The 20,601-nt window shown below is 31.9% G+C and overlaps 3 protein-coding genes and 1 long non-coding RNA gene across 9 annotated transcripts in view; 3 read left to right on the forward strand and 1 right to left on the reverse strand.

Moving 5' to 3' along the window:
- The window catches only part of LOC123709375 (fibrosin-1-like protein), a 52,405-nt gene extending 45,170 nt beyond the window's left edge, over positions 1-7,235 (reverse strand). For 5 of the 6 annotated variants that reach the window (XM_045660668.1, XM_045660667.1, XM_045660664.1 and 2 more), the window contains exon 1: positions 6,593-7,234. In XM_045660668.1, coding sequence (XP_045516624.1) covers positions 6,593-6,832 — 240 coding nt within the window. In that variant the 5' untranslated portion in view covers positions 6,833-7,234. Of the gene's footprint in view, positions 1-6,592 lie in introns of all 6 variants that reach the window. The other variant, XM_045660663.1, reaches the window with a different exon arrangement.
- LOC123709376 (vitamin K epoxide reductase complex subunit 1) lies at positions 6,446-14,148 on the forward strand. Its single transcript, XM_045660670.1, has 5 exons — positions 6,446-6,529; positions 7,168-7,398; positions 10,107-10,279; positions 11,711-11,808; positions 13,426-14,148. Exons 3-5 carry the CDS (start codon positions 10,113-10,115, stop codon positions 13,626-13,628), a joined length of 468 nt encoding a protein of 155 aa, XP_045516626.1. The 5' UTR covers positions 6,446-6,529; positions 7,168-7,398; positions 10,107-10,112; the 3' UTR covers positions 13,629-14,148.
- A 447-nt stretch (positions 14,149-14,595) lies between these two features.
- LOC123709832 lies at positions 14,596-15,550 on the forward strand. The gene is made up of 2 exons (XR_006753767.1): positions 14,596-14,768; positions 14,850-15,550. It is a non-coding gene; the product is annotated as an uncharacterized LOC123709832 (long non-coding RNA).
- Positions 15,551-17,812: 2,262 nt separating this feature from the next.
- The window catches only part of LOC123709270 (serine/arginine repetitive matrix protein 1), an 80,453-nt gene continuing 77,664 nt past the window's right edge, over positions 17,813-20,601 (forward strand). Inside the window, exon 1 of the mRNA XM_045660455.1 lies at positions 17,813-19,026. The gene's annotated coding sequence lies outside the window, so the exon portion shown is untranslated. The remainder of the gene's footprint in view (positions 19,027-20,601) is intronic.

Genomic DNA, 20,601 nt, shown 5'->3' on the forward strand with positions numbered 1-20,601 from the left:
ACACTTACACAAAAAGCTTTGGATCAAAAGAAAAAATTAAAACCTTAAAGGCATAAATAAAAAAGTACAATACTCTATTCAATATCCATTATGATCACTAAACACGGTAAAAGCAAAAAGCGTTAAAAAAACGAAAGCAATTGTGAAGAATCCTTATAAAGAGTAAAAAAAAACATCCATTCATTTTTGTTAACAAGATTGTTTAGATATCGGGTTTTGTTTGTTATAATAGCGAACTGCTACCGACTTTGCCTTTAAGAAACTTTTTAATCTTATTAATCGAATGCTATGCTACCAATTAGTTATATATATAATATCTTCGGTGATTTCCCTTTCTTCCCAGGAGTTGATGTTTTAATATTTAGAATTGTTTATATTTTCGTGGTATTAGGTTGCCAAAACCTAAATTAACCATAGTAACATTGTAAAGAAACAAACCCCGTTGTAAAGTTTACGCATACCGACTTTAAATATAGTCATGTAAACATTGTAAGCTTTCGGCACGAGGAAACAATTAAGGGAGGGATGTTATCGAAATATTTTGTAAACTAGTGTTATTGTCGCGTGTCGACGGGTGTTTATTTCAAAATGGGTACCGCCTCCGGGCCTCCCTATTTGATAGGAACCCTTGTAAAAGCGTAATTAATATCGTCTTCAAGTCGTAATTTAAAAACTTTAAATATTAACTGAATTAACATGTGATTGTGTGTACTAAACAAGACGGGGAATAAGCTAATGTCGTTTGCAGCTTAGAAAGCAACTGGAGAAAAACAATCTGTACAAACTTAGCTTATCATTCAAATAATTTATTAAATGGTACTCGTTTATATCTGTAAAATAATTTCATCAAATTGTTATCAATCCACGAGAGTTAAATAGGAATAGTACAATATTGTCCAGATTTTCATTCTATTCCGGGTTATCAATCAACCGAAATATGTTGGAGTTGTCAACATTCAAAAGGGCACGAAACGACCGCTCGGGCACGTCACAAACGCAATTCAACTAACTCGATTGTAAACATTGACTTTGCTTTGACGTTTTGTGCGATAATAGGGCGATGTATTACAAATGTTTGTATAATGTCGCGCAATAAACGCAAATATGTGCTAATATACACTTCACGGCATCTGTTATAATCAATGATTACATATACAAGTACATCTTAATAGAATATGCTGATTGATTGGTATGGTCACGTTTTCGTGTTATCTTTTAGCACGTTTCTATGTATAGGCAAATTATATAAACAGCAAATATAAGACCTATTATTCGTGACAAATGTTTAAGCAGCAATTATCTATTCAAATAGACATCCCTACCCCACCATTATATGTAGTAGAACTGATAACGTAAAAAAAGTTCTGTTTGTTATACGCTCTATCGACCTGTTATAATTGAAATTCAAGCCAACATTTACACGAGACTAATCATAAACTCTATTGTTTATACTCGCGGGCTGAAGTTACGACAAGTTTAACTCATATTTTACAGAGTTAATTTAATTTAGAAGCTTGTGCCACCGCATTAACGTTTATGTTAGCAATAATGTTTCCAACAAACAGTTTCTAAATAAGAAATGAGTTAACGATAGGCCACTCACACTACAATGTATCGTAAAGCATGTTAATAGCTGTGGAATAATATATGCAAATAACTGGTGGTTTTTTTAAAGTTTTGCTTGCTTCAACATAAAATTAAAAAGTATTGTTAAACTCAGGCACAATCATCAAGGATTATTATGTATCATAAATATAAACCTGAAGTTGTTTAATATAAGATTTATGCACTGGATGGTTGATGTATCAATAGAAAGTTACGTTAGGTAATATTGATTTCGGTTTCGCGATAAATGTAATATAAATAAGACGTATATATCTTAAATCCCCAAAAGGTAAGCAAGGTTTTTATTACAAGTGGACTTTTGTGATCTATTCCGTCATCTCAAGTCTAGTCAAGTGGATGCCGTTCGATCGCTGTTGCCGAGGCTCGCCGCGATTTGCATGATAAAGAGCGCTAACTTCCAATAGCTGTACGCGACACTAAGGACGCCGCTTTTCATGCCTTTCACAAGCCAATGAATAACTTATCTACCTTATACTGAAGGCATAAATTTTATTAAATCCAAGCAAGCATTTGGACGTGGAAATCTAATCATATAATTTATTTAATTTCCCGTTACTTAAGTGAATTTCATCGAAAAGGAATTTAAGAGGTAAACACCAAAAAACATAGTTGTATATAATACACATTGATACAAAAAAATAATAAAAAACAAATGTATATGCGCCAGGTTTGGACGGTCTCTCTGAAGAGAAAAAAAGATTAAAATGTTCGTTTGTAACATTCTGGTTAAAAGCCACCTTCTTAGTCACGAAAACTATTAAGTTTTTATAGTTCTTTTCGTAATTAGAGGCACATTGTATATCGGTTACCGCGTTTAATTACGCGTAGAATGAGCGATTAGCCGTTTCATTGTTTCATACAATAGCCTTGTTTAGGTTTACTGTACGTAATAAATATTCTAACGCCCGCTTTCATAGCCAATTTGCCAGTTAAAGAGAAAGTATTTTCAATAGAAAGTACCTGTTTTAATTTTTTGCTCGAGTGAGAAAACAGATTAAATTATGCGGTAATATTGTTATTATGACAAATCTGAGGACAGCACTAAACTCATATTAATATATGGCACGACTTTGAACACAAATTCAATATACCTAGATACTATAGGTACAAGATAGAGGACATAAATATACAGCAGCATGTCTTATTACATATAAATTTTTAAATAACGTTAACCATGTTGTAATCTTTATTTCAATATACAAAAAGGCCAATGATCCTGGCAACAAAATGGAAAGAAGGGAAAATGCAATAAGTAATACAAATGGCAATTATATGTATAAGCAGTTACATATATAATGAAAACGATATTAAGCAAAATGAATAAACTTGTGTACGTGTAAACGTAAGCAAAGTTACAGCCATATTAAACACAAATAAGTGTACCAAAATTGTTTGATAAAACTTGTAGGTAACAAAAATAAATCTGTACACATGCTCAAGACTGGAGTATTTGCATAGTTATTGCTCAAGAGAACACTCAACAATTTAAAGTAAGTACGGGCAAATAAAACTTTCCCCTACAAGCTTAGGACAAAGCAATTTTTCTGCAATATTCATATACCTATGAGGGATTTGTTTATTTGCTTGATATAAGTGCATTTATGAGCACTAGTCTTTATGTGTCTATGGTTAGCGTAACCACTAACATCATGTGAGTATCTTAGTTATGTTTCATTATCCTATACAAATATAGGAGTTGCCAAAACTTATGCCACACACATAATTAAAAATTAATTACTTAAATATAGTAAATATAAAATTGATTTTTGGGCCTTACTAATTAGGCTGTTTTTTTTTGTCCATCATAACTAAAGTAGCCAAAAAATCTTATTTCACCATAAATACACTCCATTTCAAACATCATATAATTGAACAATTGCTAGACGGTGTAGGTGTTACAAAGCGGGATACTATAGGTAACAATTAACATCGAAATACTTTCAGTGTAGTTTCCAAACTCGAAGTTACGTAGTTAATAGTTTTGTTGACAATCGAGTTTCGAGTTAACTCAAGCACTAAGGGGTAATAAAAACGGAAACTTTTTCAAAGTATTTATGTCAAAAACAATGAATAGGAAATTTGTCGAGACAAATTTATATTCTTGACCAACGTTTCTAGAATAAAGATTTCGTTGGAGTTAAGATAATTGTTTTGACTTTTAATATAACCTTTATTTTGTAAGAACTGAAACCTGTTGTTGCGTGATATAGTTTTTGACACTTGATAACATTGTAACGTACATAAAACAATGCGTCTATCATGTTTTTATAACGAGGTGGTCATTATTCAATTAGGGTTAATGTGTGTATTGTTTATTTTTTACTATTACAGGACAATTAACAAAGAATGGGATAAAATATCAATAACATTCTGTATTTGTAGCGTAGGTTGTATATCATATGAATTAGGATTTTTGATAAATTTTAGGATAAAATCCAGTCAGAATTATTCATAGCAATAATGTAAATTCTAAAAGCGAATTTTTATAAATTCTATCGCTCGGTCCCAATAAATAATCAATTGGAAATATTGCAAAGTCATTTATAAGCAAAAAGCGTAGCACAGCAAATTCGTCGGTAGTGTATTTTCACGCTAGCCAACTTCTCTGTACCAGATTCAATCTCAACCGCTTATCAGGTGGATGGGGCTTGTCAAACTTTTCAAATTAGTTTTTACCACGCTTCACTTTACATTTTAATAAGATTAGCTCGATGTTCAGTCTAAGCACAGTAAATACGCCAACTTTATGATCAGATTTTATATTTTCTTTACAAACTACGTACTTATTAATAAGTTTTAGTCATTTTAAGACTATATTACGAAAATTAGAAAATAATTGGAATTACACTATGACAATTAATAAAATATGTTTTAATTTGAAACGACATATTTTTGGATGTACATTTATTTAAAGTTTTAACCCAAACTTTGCTTATACACTTATTTAAGGGTTATACAAAATGTATAAATTATACCGAATCTGTATACGCTGACAGCTAGGTTCTTTAACTTAATGGTCTACATTGTTATGACTAGGGAGTGCATTTTATTTAAGTACAATGTCCTGAAGGCGAAACGGGAGCTGGGTTACCGTGGGAAAATCATTAGGCAAGTACTCATTGTGTTTATAGTTCGCCGCTCAGCGGGCGTCAGATGACACGGTCATGCTCGTATAACTTTACTTCAACCTCGTCGGCAATTAAAATCCCGACAACGTTGCCCTACGGCGATAAACTTTAAAATGTCTGGTAAACACCAATGTTGCAAACATATAGTTCTTGATTTATTTAAATATAAGTATTGTTAACCTTAAAATATTTAATATAATAAATGATACGCTATGAAAAGTTAGCTAACTAATATAATAGTTTATATCTCTCAATATTATTATTCTCTCATATATTTATAGAAATTATTTTGTATGGTCAATATAAATAAAATTATTATTAATTATATTCTAGACAAGAACTAATATACAGCCTCAGCAGACACATATGCTAGGTAAACAATATTCTTTAGCAAAGATATTCTTTAATTATAAATATCTATTTCTAATAATTAAAGAATATCGTTGTTCCCTGCTATGACTTTTTTTAAAGACATCATTATTAATAAATAAAATTAGATATATGCACCTTAACAACCACTTAATGTAATAAATTTTGTTAATAGTCAGAGATATATTTCAAGATTAATCATTCGCTATTGCTTAGTATGAGAATTAAAATGATAAAAAGCAGAATCCAGTTAGCTAAATAAGCTTTATTATAAACTATTCTATATTTATCTTAGATAATTAGTTTCTATTATCTGTAAAGAAACAGTAATATGGTCCTCTTCCCATTTATGTTTGGTATTTCAAGCGCTAAACATAAAACAGAAGGTAAGTAAGTTTCATCAGAGAGTTTGAAAAAGTCTCAATTGGAATTACACAAAATGTTATAGCAGATTTTTTTTCATTATTTAAAATATAATTACGGGTTATTAGGAAACTCCTATACATAAATGGTTTTAATATGTAACCACATGCATTATAGTGAACAGATGTTGGCGCAATTTCCAAACCAGTTTCTGGTAGAAAATTAAGTTACAGCCATTGTAAGCAGAAATTGCATAAATGTTGCACACTGCATGTGGCAAATTAAATAGGAGCAAAGGAACCTGTTTTAGAGCCTATAACATTTGTGTGCAAGGCTCAAACAAGCCACAAATGGTGAGCCTGTCACCATAATTTAGAAAGATAACATACAAGTTAGTTTTATGAGGTCATATGAGACCTAATGTGTATCGTCCTTCGAGACGGAAGGATAAATAAGCGCAAACGAGCGAAAGCTAGAAGCCACTTAGACCGAATTTACACTTAGCGGGAGACTTCGGGTGCACTCACGCTTCGAGTAATACAATCGACGTCAGCTGCTTGGTACGCAAAAATTTCGTATCCAGTACTAAACGTTGAATTGGAAAATGTCTGATAACAATAAAGAAGGTCCAGGGTTCGATGTAATTTCAAAATAAGTACACTATTCTTTATTCAATAGGTCAATGCACTTCCGAGACGTCGTTCGAGGCGATTACGGAGCGACGTAATGTAATGGGGATTTTTGTAATGGGGATACTCATAAAAAGGAACAGTATTTAGCAATGCAAAATTAATTAATTCATAACGAGCTTCGCAATAAATGTTTATCGTGCATGTATTACATAAACTGAACAATATTGACAATGGATTCACGTTATCGCTATTTCGACTATCACTATTATCAATAAGTTTAATCGGATTGTGGCATTGATTATTGATAGTATCACATTATTATATAGTAATAGCTTATAAATTTGTATTGGTTTATTAAGGTGAGCTCAAATCATAATAAACATAAACTCGACAGACAAAAGCAACAAAAAGGTACTTGTTTAATTTTGTTTTCAAATAAGTTTTCATTTTACAATATGATTCAATAGGACTTACTTCGAGATCTTCGTAGGTGCGAAATGCCATTATGGCGAAACCATCGATGATATCCTCCTCGCCCAGAGGCTCCTTGGACTTCTTTCTCCTGGCCACCGGGCGAGGAGGCTTTTCTCTCGCAGGGGACTCATCCTCGCCACTGTCCCCATCTTTAGCCTTACTCTCTCTCTGTGCTTGCATGCGCTGAGCCCGTTCCCTTCGCCTGTTTCGCTGATTGCGCTGCTTTACTTCGTTTTCCATCGTTCGCACATTATTCGAAACACCCGACCACCGTGCTTCACTACACTAAAGTCCGCACTACACTTTTATCACACATGGTTATCCTATGTTACTAAACCAAAAACACAATACAAATCTTGCACACAGAAGACACTGGCTGTTTCCAATGGCGGACCATACACCGTTGCCGCATTGCAAGTAAAATGGCCGCGTAGCACTCAACGGGCTGTCTATTATCACTTTTACGTAAACGGAGGCATAATTACACTTACGCTAAGATATATTACAATATATTTTAACAAAAACTTATACAATAAAACGATAAATTAGTTTTGTACATTATTCTCTATGTTCAGAATCAGTCAATAGTCAATACAATGAAAGGTGTTGCACGACGCCAACGCTACGTTGCGGTCGCGATGGTGAACTAAAACAGTGCTGCCAACATAACGCACATACATTCCGCAAAATTGGGCGTCATCGGTTGGCAATGTGGCGATTGTAACCACTCTTCTCTCTTATGTCGTGTTCTCTTTCTTTATCGTAAATTCCAAAACAGAGAATTTGACCTACATACAATTTTTCAAGTAAGTAACATGACTTTAAGTTTTTATTTTTAAGATTTCATTTGTTATTAAAATCTGAATTCGGATAGACTTTATAAATTATGTCGTAGTTGATCATATGCTATAAGACCAAAAAAATATTTTTTATAATAATAATTTAAATAGCTATTTTTTCCGTAAAGTTGGTATATGTATATGCTCCAACAGGCTATGATACCTAATCAGTTTTGACATTTATTTTATTACTTTTGATTAAAAACTATTCTTTACAGTATTTTACTAAATAATGTGTGTTGTATAACAACAAATGAAAATAAATACAAGAGAGAAAATTTGTTTCAGATTCACTAGTAGTAACTGCTCACTAGATGGCGTTTTTTTCCAATTATATTTTACATACCTAATATCTGTGTTTTGTGATACTGCTCCTGTGGCAAGATCTTTTTAAAATAGGTTTAGCGCCATCTATCTATATTAATTAGGTATGATTTGGAATCAAATTATTGTATCCGACTGCAGTAGATCAATGTGTGTCAATGTTATCAAAATTACATCGAAAAGTAATAATAAAAAGGCGTAATAATAAAAAAATCTATGACATATATACAAGAATTTGACAAGTGGAGAACTATGAACTATTTGAATTTTTAATATAGTTAATTGCATTTCACATTAGATTATCCATAAACATGAATATCATATTAATACATTTTAATAGAATATAAAAATAATGACGTGGGAAAATCAATAGATAAATCATTGAAATATTTTTTTCAATGGAAATCATTATGCGAATAAAAAGGTTTATAAAAATAAATACAACTCATTGTTGCTTAAACTATTTATATTATTTTGGTACGGTAATCACATATTTAATTACTATTGTAAATTAGTATAACACTCATTATACGCATCAAAGGATCTAACATAGACTTATGCCACCCTATTAAGCGTTATTACACAATCTTAGACATTGTATGTGACAGTAGCGTGAATATTCATAAGCGTTGTAGGAATATTAAAAATGTTTAACAGAGTGTGAACGATCTAACTGAACAACCAAACTTAAATCCTTACTTAATGTGCTCTGTGTTCGAACGCTAGTGTTTGTTTTCGAGTTTTTGAATTAAAAAGTTTGAGTTTAATACAATACATTTTTAAATCTAATGGAGGAATTTTAGATTTGGAAAAAAAGTAATAAATGTTTTCAATTATTAATAACATTTAAATACAGTAGAATACAGTTTTCTGCCTCCGTACCTCATCGAACTTACAAATGAATACTGGTGTAAGTATAAAAAACTTACGAATACGAACACGGCTCCACTAAAATGTATCGTTTATTTTCTACCTATAAATATGATTCTATGACGAAATGTTTATTTTAAAGTGTTCAAAAATTAAACATATTAATTTAAATAAAATACAAAAATATGTTTTTTTTAAAGAGCATTAGAATTCTAGTCTTTTATTTCTGCAATAAATACATATTCAACTCACTCAAAACCGATAAATTAACAAGTTTATCGCAAATATTTATTTTGTTGAGGTAACCCACTGCTATATCATGCGAAACAACGGACAGGTTACATTTTATAAAATAAAATTATAATTTTTTTTCAATTAATAAACGCGTTTTAATATCGTAAAAATATTTTCTATTAAGTGTTAAGTTTCATTGAGGGTTTTTTTTCAAATATGGGAATATAGATTTATAAATCACTTTATGCTTTGAGAAATTCGTTACAGCATTAGGTGAGTGCATGGGGTGCGTAAATAGTGTGCTCCCCTCAGTCTATAGTGGTAGTAATTAACTTACGAGGGTCTGTACTACGTGATTTTGAAGTTTAAAATAAATATGTTTTCGTCTATGACGTGAAAGTAAGCGTATAATAAACGCCTCATCAACTGTGGGCAAACTTGGTATAATAAAAAAAATCTATTATATATATATATTCTTCTTATAATACTAATATATTTGAAGGAAGCAAATAAATACATGATTATTTGGAAGATGTAAAAAAATTCTTATAAGAAAATGTAATAACTAGTGTTTACTGAATTAGTTAATTTTCATGACGATTACTAAATGGTGGTTGTTGCATTTAAAACGCGTTATTTATTAGCTTTTAACATTAGCCTATATATATATATATAGACTCTCAAGGGAATCTATTGTATCCGACCATACATGACCTATGCTAGCATAGTTTTTGTGCATTGTGGCCTCTCCCATATCCACCAGCTAAAGACGGTCCAGTTATTCATAAGAATAGCGACCGGTGCGTGAGGACCATCGATCTCCACCACGGCCTGGAGCTCCTTACGATAGCTCAATAAACGAAGTGGCGTCCACACGCCACTTTTCAAGCGGCTGGAAAGACCTGGACGAAATTAGTGTACAATAAAGAAAACTGGAGGAGAATGGGGGAGGCCTTTGCCCGTGGGCGCACAGAATCGGTTATCGTAGCTTAAGAAAAACAATAGTTTTAGTGTATATATTTTCTATTTCTGATATAAGGCTATAAATAAATAAATTCCTTGTCATAGAACTCAGGGGATTTAGATTCGATAAAGTTTATAAAGCATTTTGTACTGTCTGATACAAAGGTAAGGTAACGCCGCTGTGTTCTGTATGGTTTGACTAGGTTTCCACGATCTCATTATCCCAATGAAACAGTTGCAGTGCCACCATGCCTTATACCATTACAATTTTACTAACATTTCAGTTCAATATGGGAGTTCAAAATATCAATCGTGGTGTGGTTCTCACGGGTATCCTGGGAGTTTTGGTGTCGGCATACACTCTGTACGTCGAAATGGCTGCAGAGTCTCGGCCAGGATATAAAGCACTCTGCGACTTTGCTGAACACGCCAGCTGTTCCAGGGTTCTTACATCAGAGTACGTATATGTATATTCCTTAATTAAAGTCACAATATGCGGCAATATAAATAGCAATTTCTTGTTATATGTCGTGTGCAAACACTCTTCTACATCGGCAAAGCAATGCCTTGAATAATTTTTAAACCAATTCAACTTAGCGAAAGAACAGAGCGTCTTAAAAGGTCAGCGACGCACTTGCGAGCCTCTTGCCACCTTATGTATAAAAACTTTATTACTTCAGTGAGTGCTATTAATAATATGTCATGGTTAATTAACCTAATATGGGTATAAGTTTAAATAATTTAATGAGATATAATAGAGATCTAGGAAATTGACTTTATATTTTTAAACCACATCTTAAATCTTTTCTTTTATTTTACTCAATAATTTATTATTGACTGTGGTGGTCGCTTATTTATTTATTTCGCAACGGACATTACAATTAAAAATCTTACACGTAGAAACAAACAAAAATAAAACTTGCACACCTTTTACAACCCAAACACAGTGTGCTTTGTTTATTATTAATCTACTAACTGAGAAAACATACTTAAAAACGAATACCTGATAACAAAGTGTGTAGTACAAGACACTACTCCTTTATAGTATTAGTTGCAGAAACTCAAAGCAACCACATAAGACGTAAAACGTCTAGATTTACTATAAACGCAAAGAAAGCACCCATGATCTGATTTTGTAGTTTCGCCGAGAATGAGTGAATCTCTAAGTTTAAAAAATCAATTCATATAAAAAAGTCCTGTTACGCTATGCTTCAACCGTTTTATATAAAGTACGTTTTTGCGATACTTGACTTTAGACACCCTTCTCGTTGCACCGGTCCTATTAAAGGACAGCTGTTTCGTTCATATAGGGAAAATATAAGGAATTACCTTGTCACTAGACGAAACTAACCAAACAATTAAACAATAACTGTTGAGTATAGACCGTAGCTACGGGTGGTCACTAGATTTCTTTATTGAAGTCTTTTCGTCATGCTTTACACCACTTTTTTTAAATCTGTGCATAATAAATCTGTAAAAAATAAGTCTTGGTTCTGACTAAATATTCACGTTTATGTATTTTGTGCCTGAGTAGATGTGTGAGTGTTTGTCTACAATTTATTATATTTTTTTACGTAATTTTGAAATAAATTAGTAAGAAATATGTTGCTACTAACTTTATTTTTTAGTAATATTGATTATTTTGTCCATGTCCACTTAGAACACGTTATCTTAAAATTGCAAAAAATATGATAAATATAGTTCCTGTCTTTTTTTACGTTATAATAAACGTTTTATGACTTAACGACAGTCTAGCCTCGAAATAACGTTTGCTTTGAGTCTGTGGACCATAGACACATAGAGTAAGTATAGCCTGACAGCGGGTTGTAAACCAGGATTCGACGCGTTCAAATTACAAACTTTTTTAACAGTAGTTGGTTAATTACAGGTTTTCAAAAGCGTTTGGTTTGCTGCCGAAAAATTCAGCGTTTGAAGTACCGAATTGCATTTATGGGACACTCTTCTATTGCATTATGATCTTCCTGAGTAAGTCCATTAATCCTTTAATAAACTTTTTATTTTCTTTGTATTAAAAGGATTTAAGAAAGTTACACCCGACATCTTAAAGAATGTGGAGGTCTATTCCATCACAATAAAATTAAAAGTCCATTTAATGACGTCGTCATTAACGCATAGTTTCGTACAAAAACTGTGCACATTTTTCAATTCAATTCCACAACTGCTCATTAAAATAAGACAGCAAAAACGTTTTCGCAAATAATTTAAAACAATACAAAAACAAAAACCTTTCGAGAAGGCATGTGCATAAAATTATCTTCTCAAATTGAGATGTCATCATAAAGAGCAAAAACATACTGTCGGCAGCCGTCTGTAATTTATGGTCACCGTATACTATATGATTACGTCCTAATGACGGCAATGGATGGTGCTTATAATTTTTTCTAGTTTATTGAAATCATTGCTATAATATTCTAATGCGCGTACACTGGAATTCTATATTCAAAGTACCATTCCTTGAACGGTTATTAAATGCTTGTACTAAAAAAAATATTAAATAACAACTTTGAACATATCTAGCAAGCCAGGAGTTAGTTACGAAATATTCGTACTAGTAGTAGTAGCCTCTACTCCGTTATGGTGATAAACTGTACGGAGATTAAACGTAAAACCAGAGTATATTTACAAATAGCATTATATAAAGTTCCTTTAAAGCGTTCCAAGCGTTCTGTCGGTATGTCTGTCTGATTTTAGAATTATTAATAGAGACGAGAGTTTGTCTCTGGTCTTGAACACGTCATACAACAGTATTGTCATGAAGTATTTTCTGTTTTATTTAAATAATAAACTACTCACGCGAATATTAAGTTGTCCTGCTTTTAATATATTTTTTTAACTTTTCCATATATCGGTTTAAAGTTAAAACCTTTAAGTTAAACCCTTACAGCAAAAAAAAATGTGTTAAGAATAACGTATCAAAAATCTGCATTGAAAATGTATTGCGTCGTAAGAAATCTTGCAAACTACGATTTAAGATGCACTTATTTGGCCTCTTATTGCTAGTCATATATGGAAGTTCACGACTTGCGAATAACAGTTATCAGAAACTTACACTTTCCGATTTCTTGGGAAACTTGAATTGCAACGTGTCATGGCGGCGATGGTAGAGAAATATTTATATTTTGTATTTTGCGTCTTATTTATGGTAAAAACTATAATAAATCATACCGTAAATAATAGATTAAAACTATTGAAACGATTTTGATGACCTATGTTAAATGGTATATTTAACATAGGTCATCAGACAGACAGATTTAAAAAATGCATATTTCAAACACCAAAAGCGATGTCGTGATTTAAATGGGATCAGCACCAACTTGGTTTTAATTCAACTCTGTAAAAAAAACTATCTAAGTTATCATTACAATCCTGGCAGGAATGCCATGTATTAATACATTAAAGTAAAAGTAAACTTTATTTTATGTTGTTTTAGGTATCAATAAAAAAAACACGTCATACTTATTATTTGTAATGGCAATGTGTTACATAATATATACTATTTACTTCAGAATGTATAGTTTTCGAGAATCTCTCGGACATTCAAAGTATTAAAAGTCATTTCACCTGTCTAAACATATTTTTCAGGTACCTATGACAACATAGCTGTAGTGCGACTTCAACTTCTACTGAATGCAGCATCGCTTATAACTTGTGTGTACTTGGCTTACCTTCTAATATTTGTTCTACACGATATCTGCATTGTATGTGTATCTACGTATGTAATTAATGCATGTCTAACATATTTATCGTTAAAAAAACATTCATTGCTAAATAAGAAACAGAAATAAACCTGTACTGCCATCTATCGTCATCGTAATGATATTTATTTTACAATCAGTGCCATCTTTTACGTTGTAACTAAAATAAAACTTTTTCTATTTTTCGATAGATGGAGCTTGTGTGTTTGTAACAAAAATATTAATTAATAGGAATGAGGTTATGGAAAAATTAAACTGTCTTATTGATAAACAATGTATTTTTATATTTTTTGACCTAGGTTTTAAGAGATATCTTGTATAATGTTTTTAGAGAATCATGAGTACATAACTACGTGATATTTTTCCTTGTTTATTTGTAGATAGTATAGTAAGGGATAGGCCCTTAGACATTTTGCTTACGCTGTGATAAAATGAGAGATTCAAATAGTTTAGTTCAGGTAAAACAGAGAAAATTAGTCTTAGATTTTTTAATGAATACAGGGACTTTCAGACTAGACTCCTTATTTATAAGCAAGTACTTACCTCTAGCTTAAAAAGCTTATAAACAGTCTAGTCGTACACAATTAATTTATTCACATTCCTTGACTGTCCTTCACCATAATCAACTATAAAATACATGAACTAGACAAAAAAAATCAATAAAGGGTTTTTATTTTATTGACCTTAAAATTTAGCTTATATCGAAAATCTTATGCCTGTGTCAATCTTACTTTTTATTGAACAAAAAAATTATATCCCTGTTGTTTTAATTTTCTGTTACAAAAAATTATCAAGCATGTCAAATATGGACTATTGCACACGCAATTTGCTCGAAATGGACATCCTCAATTCTTGTTGACTCACGTGTGCTTAAAAGCATATTTTTTAATAATACATACAAGACTCGGTATTTACTGTTTGATTCACGTTTGAATTGTGTTTAACCAAAAAAGTTCTTGGTTCGCTTACATTTTATGTTTGTTTTATAGTGATTAGTTTGGAAATTCCATTTCACTATCAAATTTTATAGACGTTGACTAGAAAACGAATACGCAACATAATTTTTGGTTATTATTTTATTAGGTTAGTATTATTTACTCGATCAACACACATGCAACAACAAACAACAAATTATTATCAAAGCAGTGTAGATTTTCATCATTTCAATTCGTTTATGAAGTATACAAAATTTGCAATGATTGCGGTACCTTGGAAAATTTAACCGTCCCGGTACTCAGTAACTTCTAACAGCAATACTCGATGTTGTTGTTGTTACATGCAATTTAGATGTAGTTCTATCAATATCCGTAGCGTTATGTCACACACAACATTGGATTCGCGTGGTACAAAACATAGCTTATGCGAGTTAAAGTACCAGGGGATAAGAATGATGGAAGAGGACAATGCTATGCTACTATGACAATGTTGTCCCGCATCTGGTAGTTGCTGCTTGTGCCGTGGATGCACAAACCAACCAAACCAAACGAAAAAATGGGGATTAGAATATGAATCAAAGAACAAACGAGGACGGATTGCATTTTAATTATAAATGGTGAAACGTCCAGCATCCAATCACAACAAAAGGAATCGCGCTGTCGTTTCGTCTTCTATTCGTCTTCTTTCTACCCATTCAAGAAAAACAGTGCAGTAGACATACCTCATGAGGCCCTAATGATTGTTTATTTAGTTAGGAAATTATCTTACCATGGTTTGCTATACGTAAGTACAACAGCCGCGTGTACTTAGTATAATTTTACATGATAATTAGCTGTTCCATAGAATTCTAAAGCCTTTATATGTCATCAATTTGCATTTACTTGCATGCCGATGGAAATAGTAGGTAGGACCTTGAGAAGATGCCAACAAGTTAGTAGGCCGTTGTATACTACTTCCTCAATATCTTCTATAATACGATAACTAAGGAAAAATCTAATATTGCTTATCGGGGCCGTATGCTTTGTGTATCTACAGGTTTACAGGTAAGATTTTATTATAGTTTACATTCTGGTGAATTTATGTTTTTCATTAACTTTAGATTTATATGATCTATGCATCATCTTTACACTACACCAAAATACTTTTACTTATTACCACTATAGTACTGATAGATCTAATAGTTTTTGCTATACGATACAATTTGATATAATTAAACGATGTAATAAATATTAGTATCGTACCAAATATACTAACTCATATAAACGTCCCCATTCTGAATTATAAAGACAAAGGAATATAAAGAAATATATAGAAAAATCATGCAATATTTTCATAATTATTATATGATTATGTTCTAATTATGGTCTGATTTTCAATTTTGCAAACCCGAATGCTTGACCAATCGTACGAAAGCACTCCGTAAGTATGCCTGGTTAATTCGCCAGTTTCGCAATAAATTAGGAAACTTTCAAGCATACTGACTCACTGTTTATAACTCAATAACTTTTTATAGCGCCGTTGGGTGCTAGTTATGCCAAATTTGCACCTAACCAAACCCACACTACATTGTGTTAACAGGCATATTATAATCCTGCGTTAGCCTACGCGAGCCATATTTGGCCTCTACGTTTATTGCTTTGCGGCAATTGTTACTATGTCCTTATAATCTGGCCTTAAAAAAATATTTTTATTGCCATTGTTAATGTAGGTAAAGGGAATATAGCTAATATAGGTAAAAATAGGAGGGCTTTCCGGAAAAACGTAGCACATTCTTGGTTTTCTATGTCCAATTTTTAGTTTATTGTACAGATACCGGCAAACTTCTTGAGCATTAAACAAGGGAGTGTGGGAAAGTTTGCGGGACACAAACGTCAACTGATTTACCAATTACGCGATCGACATCTCACTCTCTCGCCGCCACCCTCCCAGTTAAACCTAAAAAATGCTTCTGCGCAGGCAAGGATATTTGTTCAAGATGTTTGCCGGTATCTGTATTATCACGCCTTTTTCCGAAGGGATAAGCAAACACCACGGATTTTCACTTGCTATGGTCCTGACGTACCTCTGGCTCTTAATCCACTTTCATGACATACACCATGCATGCACGTCGGTTATGGGTACTTTAACGCCGTTTCCAGGGCGATTTGGACCAGGCTTGTTTTGTCGTACAAACGTTATCGTCGTAATACAGTGTGTAAATAAATGGTGCCAACATACGACGCCACAGGGACCACGGTTTTATTTTCTTCACACACTACATAACATTACACCCATCCTCGATAACGACAATTAAATAATAAAAAGTACTTTTTAAGTTGCCGAAATAGTTAAAACGGAACTATTTACGTTCTTTTGTCGCTTATTTGTCCTAGCCGGTAATAAAATCGGCTGTTGGCATCATACCTACCGAATTCTTTAAGAAATCAGTTGTTTTGTTTACAAATTGGGATTGCCTGCACGTGCTTTAACACGAAGATGCCTCAATATCGCAAGATATTAATAAAATAAGTAAAAAAAAACAACATATTTACTGGTGCAGCAAAAGACGTCAGGCAAAAATAACAGGCTATACGCAATAGCGTTCAAATAAGAATTGTTTTTTTATGTGAAATACTAGTACACACACATACCTACTCTGTAGCTACTATATTATAATTTTCATAAAGCTAATTTACGTAACAAAAAACTGGCTTGACATGTTACAACAACTAGGATTCCATAATATTTATTGTTGTCCAATACTTGACACAGTGTGTGGGTTACTCATGCATGTTGTATTGTTTATATTTACATACATAATATATGTGGTAACGCACATTAATCATGTCAATATTTTTATTACTTGGAAACTTAATAGATATTGAAATTATATATTATAAGACAGATATAATAATAACAAAATATCTTTGTGGCAAAATTGATCTAATGTTGGTCCCCACACTGTGTTGTGTGTAAATATACTATTATTATATATTTTTTGACTCTTTCAAGTGACTCTTAAAAATTGTCGCCAGGTATACATACCGCTTCATAAGACAGTACCTTGTTAATGTTTTTCGCATACGTTCTAAAAATATATCTATTATAATAGGTTGTAGGTTCGATCCCCGGCTGTGCACCAATGGATTTTCTTTTATGTGCGCATTTAACATTAGCTCGAACGGTGAAGGAAAACATCGTTAGGAAACCGGCTTGCTTTAGACCCAATAAGTCGACGGCGTGCGTCAGGCACAGAAGGCTGATCACTTGCTATTCGATTAACAAATGATCATGAAACAGATACAGAAATCAGAGGCCCAGGCATAAAATGGTTGTAGCGCCATTGATTATTATAGGATGATATTTTATTTATAAAATAAACCTTTCATAGAAAAAGCATTTATTTAACTAACTTTACCACTTTTTGAACAGTATTATATTTACACGTACTTGCTTATTTCAAATAGTAAAGAGGACAAATCGCTAGTACAGAACATAAACTTTTTTTTATTTTTAACGAACATTTAAATTGCGTGCAAATCATGATATAATTTTCCTACGCTTTATTACTATGTATTTGGGACCAAACAATTGGAGTTTGACCAGTTCGCCTACATCAACAGTACGTCTAAAATTCCGTTAAATCCATTTTCAGAAATAACACAACTCAAAAGTAAACAATTTCCAGTGTAGTTGTAATTAGAAACATCTTTCAAACCCATAGTCTAAAGACCTTCGAACTTAATGTGTGACACGTACAAATATAACGTCGTTAAATACAAATACTTTAAGAGCTTGGTTGATAGGTATACAGAAGTAATATGTTTTTTGTCTAAACTTTGTAATTGAAACTTTTTTTATATAATTATACTATTCTTGTATTGAAAACTATTTCAATACAACAATGTTTAGTTTCTGAATTAGAATATTAGCACGGACCCATCATAATGGACTTCATGTTAAACTACGTTTATATAAGGTTATATGGACAATAAGATAAACCTAATGTAAAGATTTTTGTTATAGAAATATATAGGAAGAAACAAAGGGCAACATGGTATGATATGGTATTTAACATTTCTTTAAATTGTATAATAATTATTATAAATATGTAGCCTAATCCAAAATCGGACTATTCAATACAATACGTAACGAAGCCATAAACTCGGCATATTTGTGATTTTTAAAGCGCAAGTACTGGTTTAAGTTCAGAAAACTGGCAGACAAGAATCCAGTTATCGAGTAAATTAAATTTTAAATCATGTCCATAAAAAGATTCGGCACATTTGGGCTTGATTACGAATAAAATAAACATGACTCGGCCCCCACTCCTGCGCAGGGTGCTTGTTCAACTGATTCGACTCGATGTCATGTTGTATTGAACTCTATGACGACCGCTCGTCTTTTGTTAACCGTTTACCGATTACACTTTTCTGAATGAAAAGTCCGTGAAAAGTGTAGATTTCGATGTGTAGTGTTCAATTTCAGAGCTAAGGTTTTCAGTGGTCACGTGTGTGTGATTGTTTGTAAATCGTCTTACATAACCGAGCGTGAGAATCCATTTTAACTGAAGGTAAAGTTTTGTTTGCATTGCTGAATTTATTTGCTGAAATATTTTTGGAATGATTAGCAAACTTTACATAAAACATAGGTTGAACGGTAATTCATATTTATGTACATCTTTGTAACATTTTTACACAAACAATATTTGTATAAATGTACGTCACATAGCTTATGTATATATAAATTATTGCACATGGCTTGTATATGTTCTTTTCCCCTATTTAAGTTTCAGATCTGTAATTTAAATGTAATAGCGTAATAAGCCGACACATTATAACTATAATTTACAAAGGATTACAATACATTTCCAATTTAATATGAATAAATAATAAAATAGCTAATAATTAAAAATTCAACATCGCATATAGTTAAGATTAACTATGACATAAGACATCAATGGGTGGTAAATGGGTGCGCACATTTTATTATGCTTAGTATTTATTCAATGACGCATTAAGCAGGTATATATTTTGGTTAGCCATATATAGAGACGCTCATTTATATTTATTAATCTTTGCGTTTCGATGTATTGAGTGGCCTTTGTTTCATATATTATATTAGTTATACTTAAAAGAATGATACATAAAATTTGTATAGAAAATACTTTCGTAAATATATGGCTTATAAAATATGAGGTAATGTTTTAAATCTAAGTTAATTTCCATAAATATTATACATATAAATGATCACATTTAAAATTATTGTTTATCAGATAATTGCCTTTACGTTATAACACGTGGAGGCTCTTATATAATAATATGTATCTTCAAGAATAATTTAGATGTTAAGAATACGAATCAGAATTTAAAAAAAAAACAATTACAGACTTGTCGTATTCTCTGAGATGGAAAATTACAAAATGTTAACTGAATCAAGTCATTCCTCATACATGTCTTGTTTCCGGTAATGTTGACTAAGGACAGACCGGACATGGTTTGCGTCAATACTAATTAGCAATTATCCTTGCGAAAATAAGTACTAATATAATTATAGTAAGTCATACCCAGATTTAGTCAAAATCTAGTAGCTCGCCCTAGCCCTTTTTTATTCGGTAAATATTTTCTGAAGGATTACTAGTGTCTATATACATATAGGAGTATCGCTAGACTTTCGATATACTTGGTATACAGAGGTCGAAGTTTTTGTCTAGTATATTACTAGACGCTGTATGTTCGCGCTTCATTTAGTTTCAAACGGGCGCTGTCCAACTTTTCTATAATATTTTTTCTATTTATTACGTTTCCGTCACTGTTTAAATTATAAATCTTTATTTTTAATAACTTCCAACAACCAGACTGTACATTTTTAATAAAAAATTGCTAACCTATAAAACGTCGTATGAATCGTTTTTATTGCCTCGTACGAGCAATGTTTGAAATACATTAACACTATTTAGGAAATTATTACCAATATATTGTAAACGGAGGTTAATACGTTGCGTATGATATTATTGCATGGTATTTTGATTGAAAAAATTAATTTAAAACACATTTTAATTCGGCGTTTCGCTTATAAAAAATTATGAAATATGTTAATCCTCATTGACTTTTTAAAAATATTTTTTTATAATCAATTAAAATAAATA

Source organism: Pieris brassicae, chromosome 5, assembly GCF_905147105.1.
Source record: "Pieris brassicae chromosome 5, ilPieBrab1.1, whole genome shotgun sequence".
Classification (NCBI taxonomy): domain Eukaryota; kingdom Metazoa; phylum Arthropoda; class Insecta; order Lepidoptera; family Pieridae; genus Pieris; species Pieris brassicae.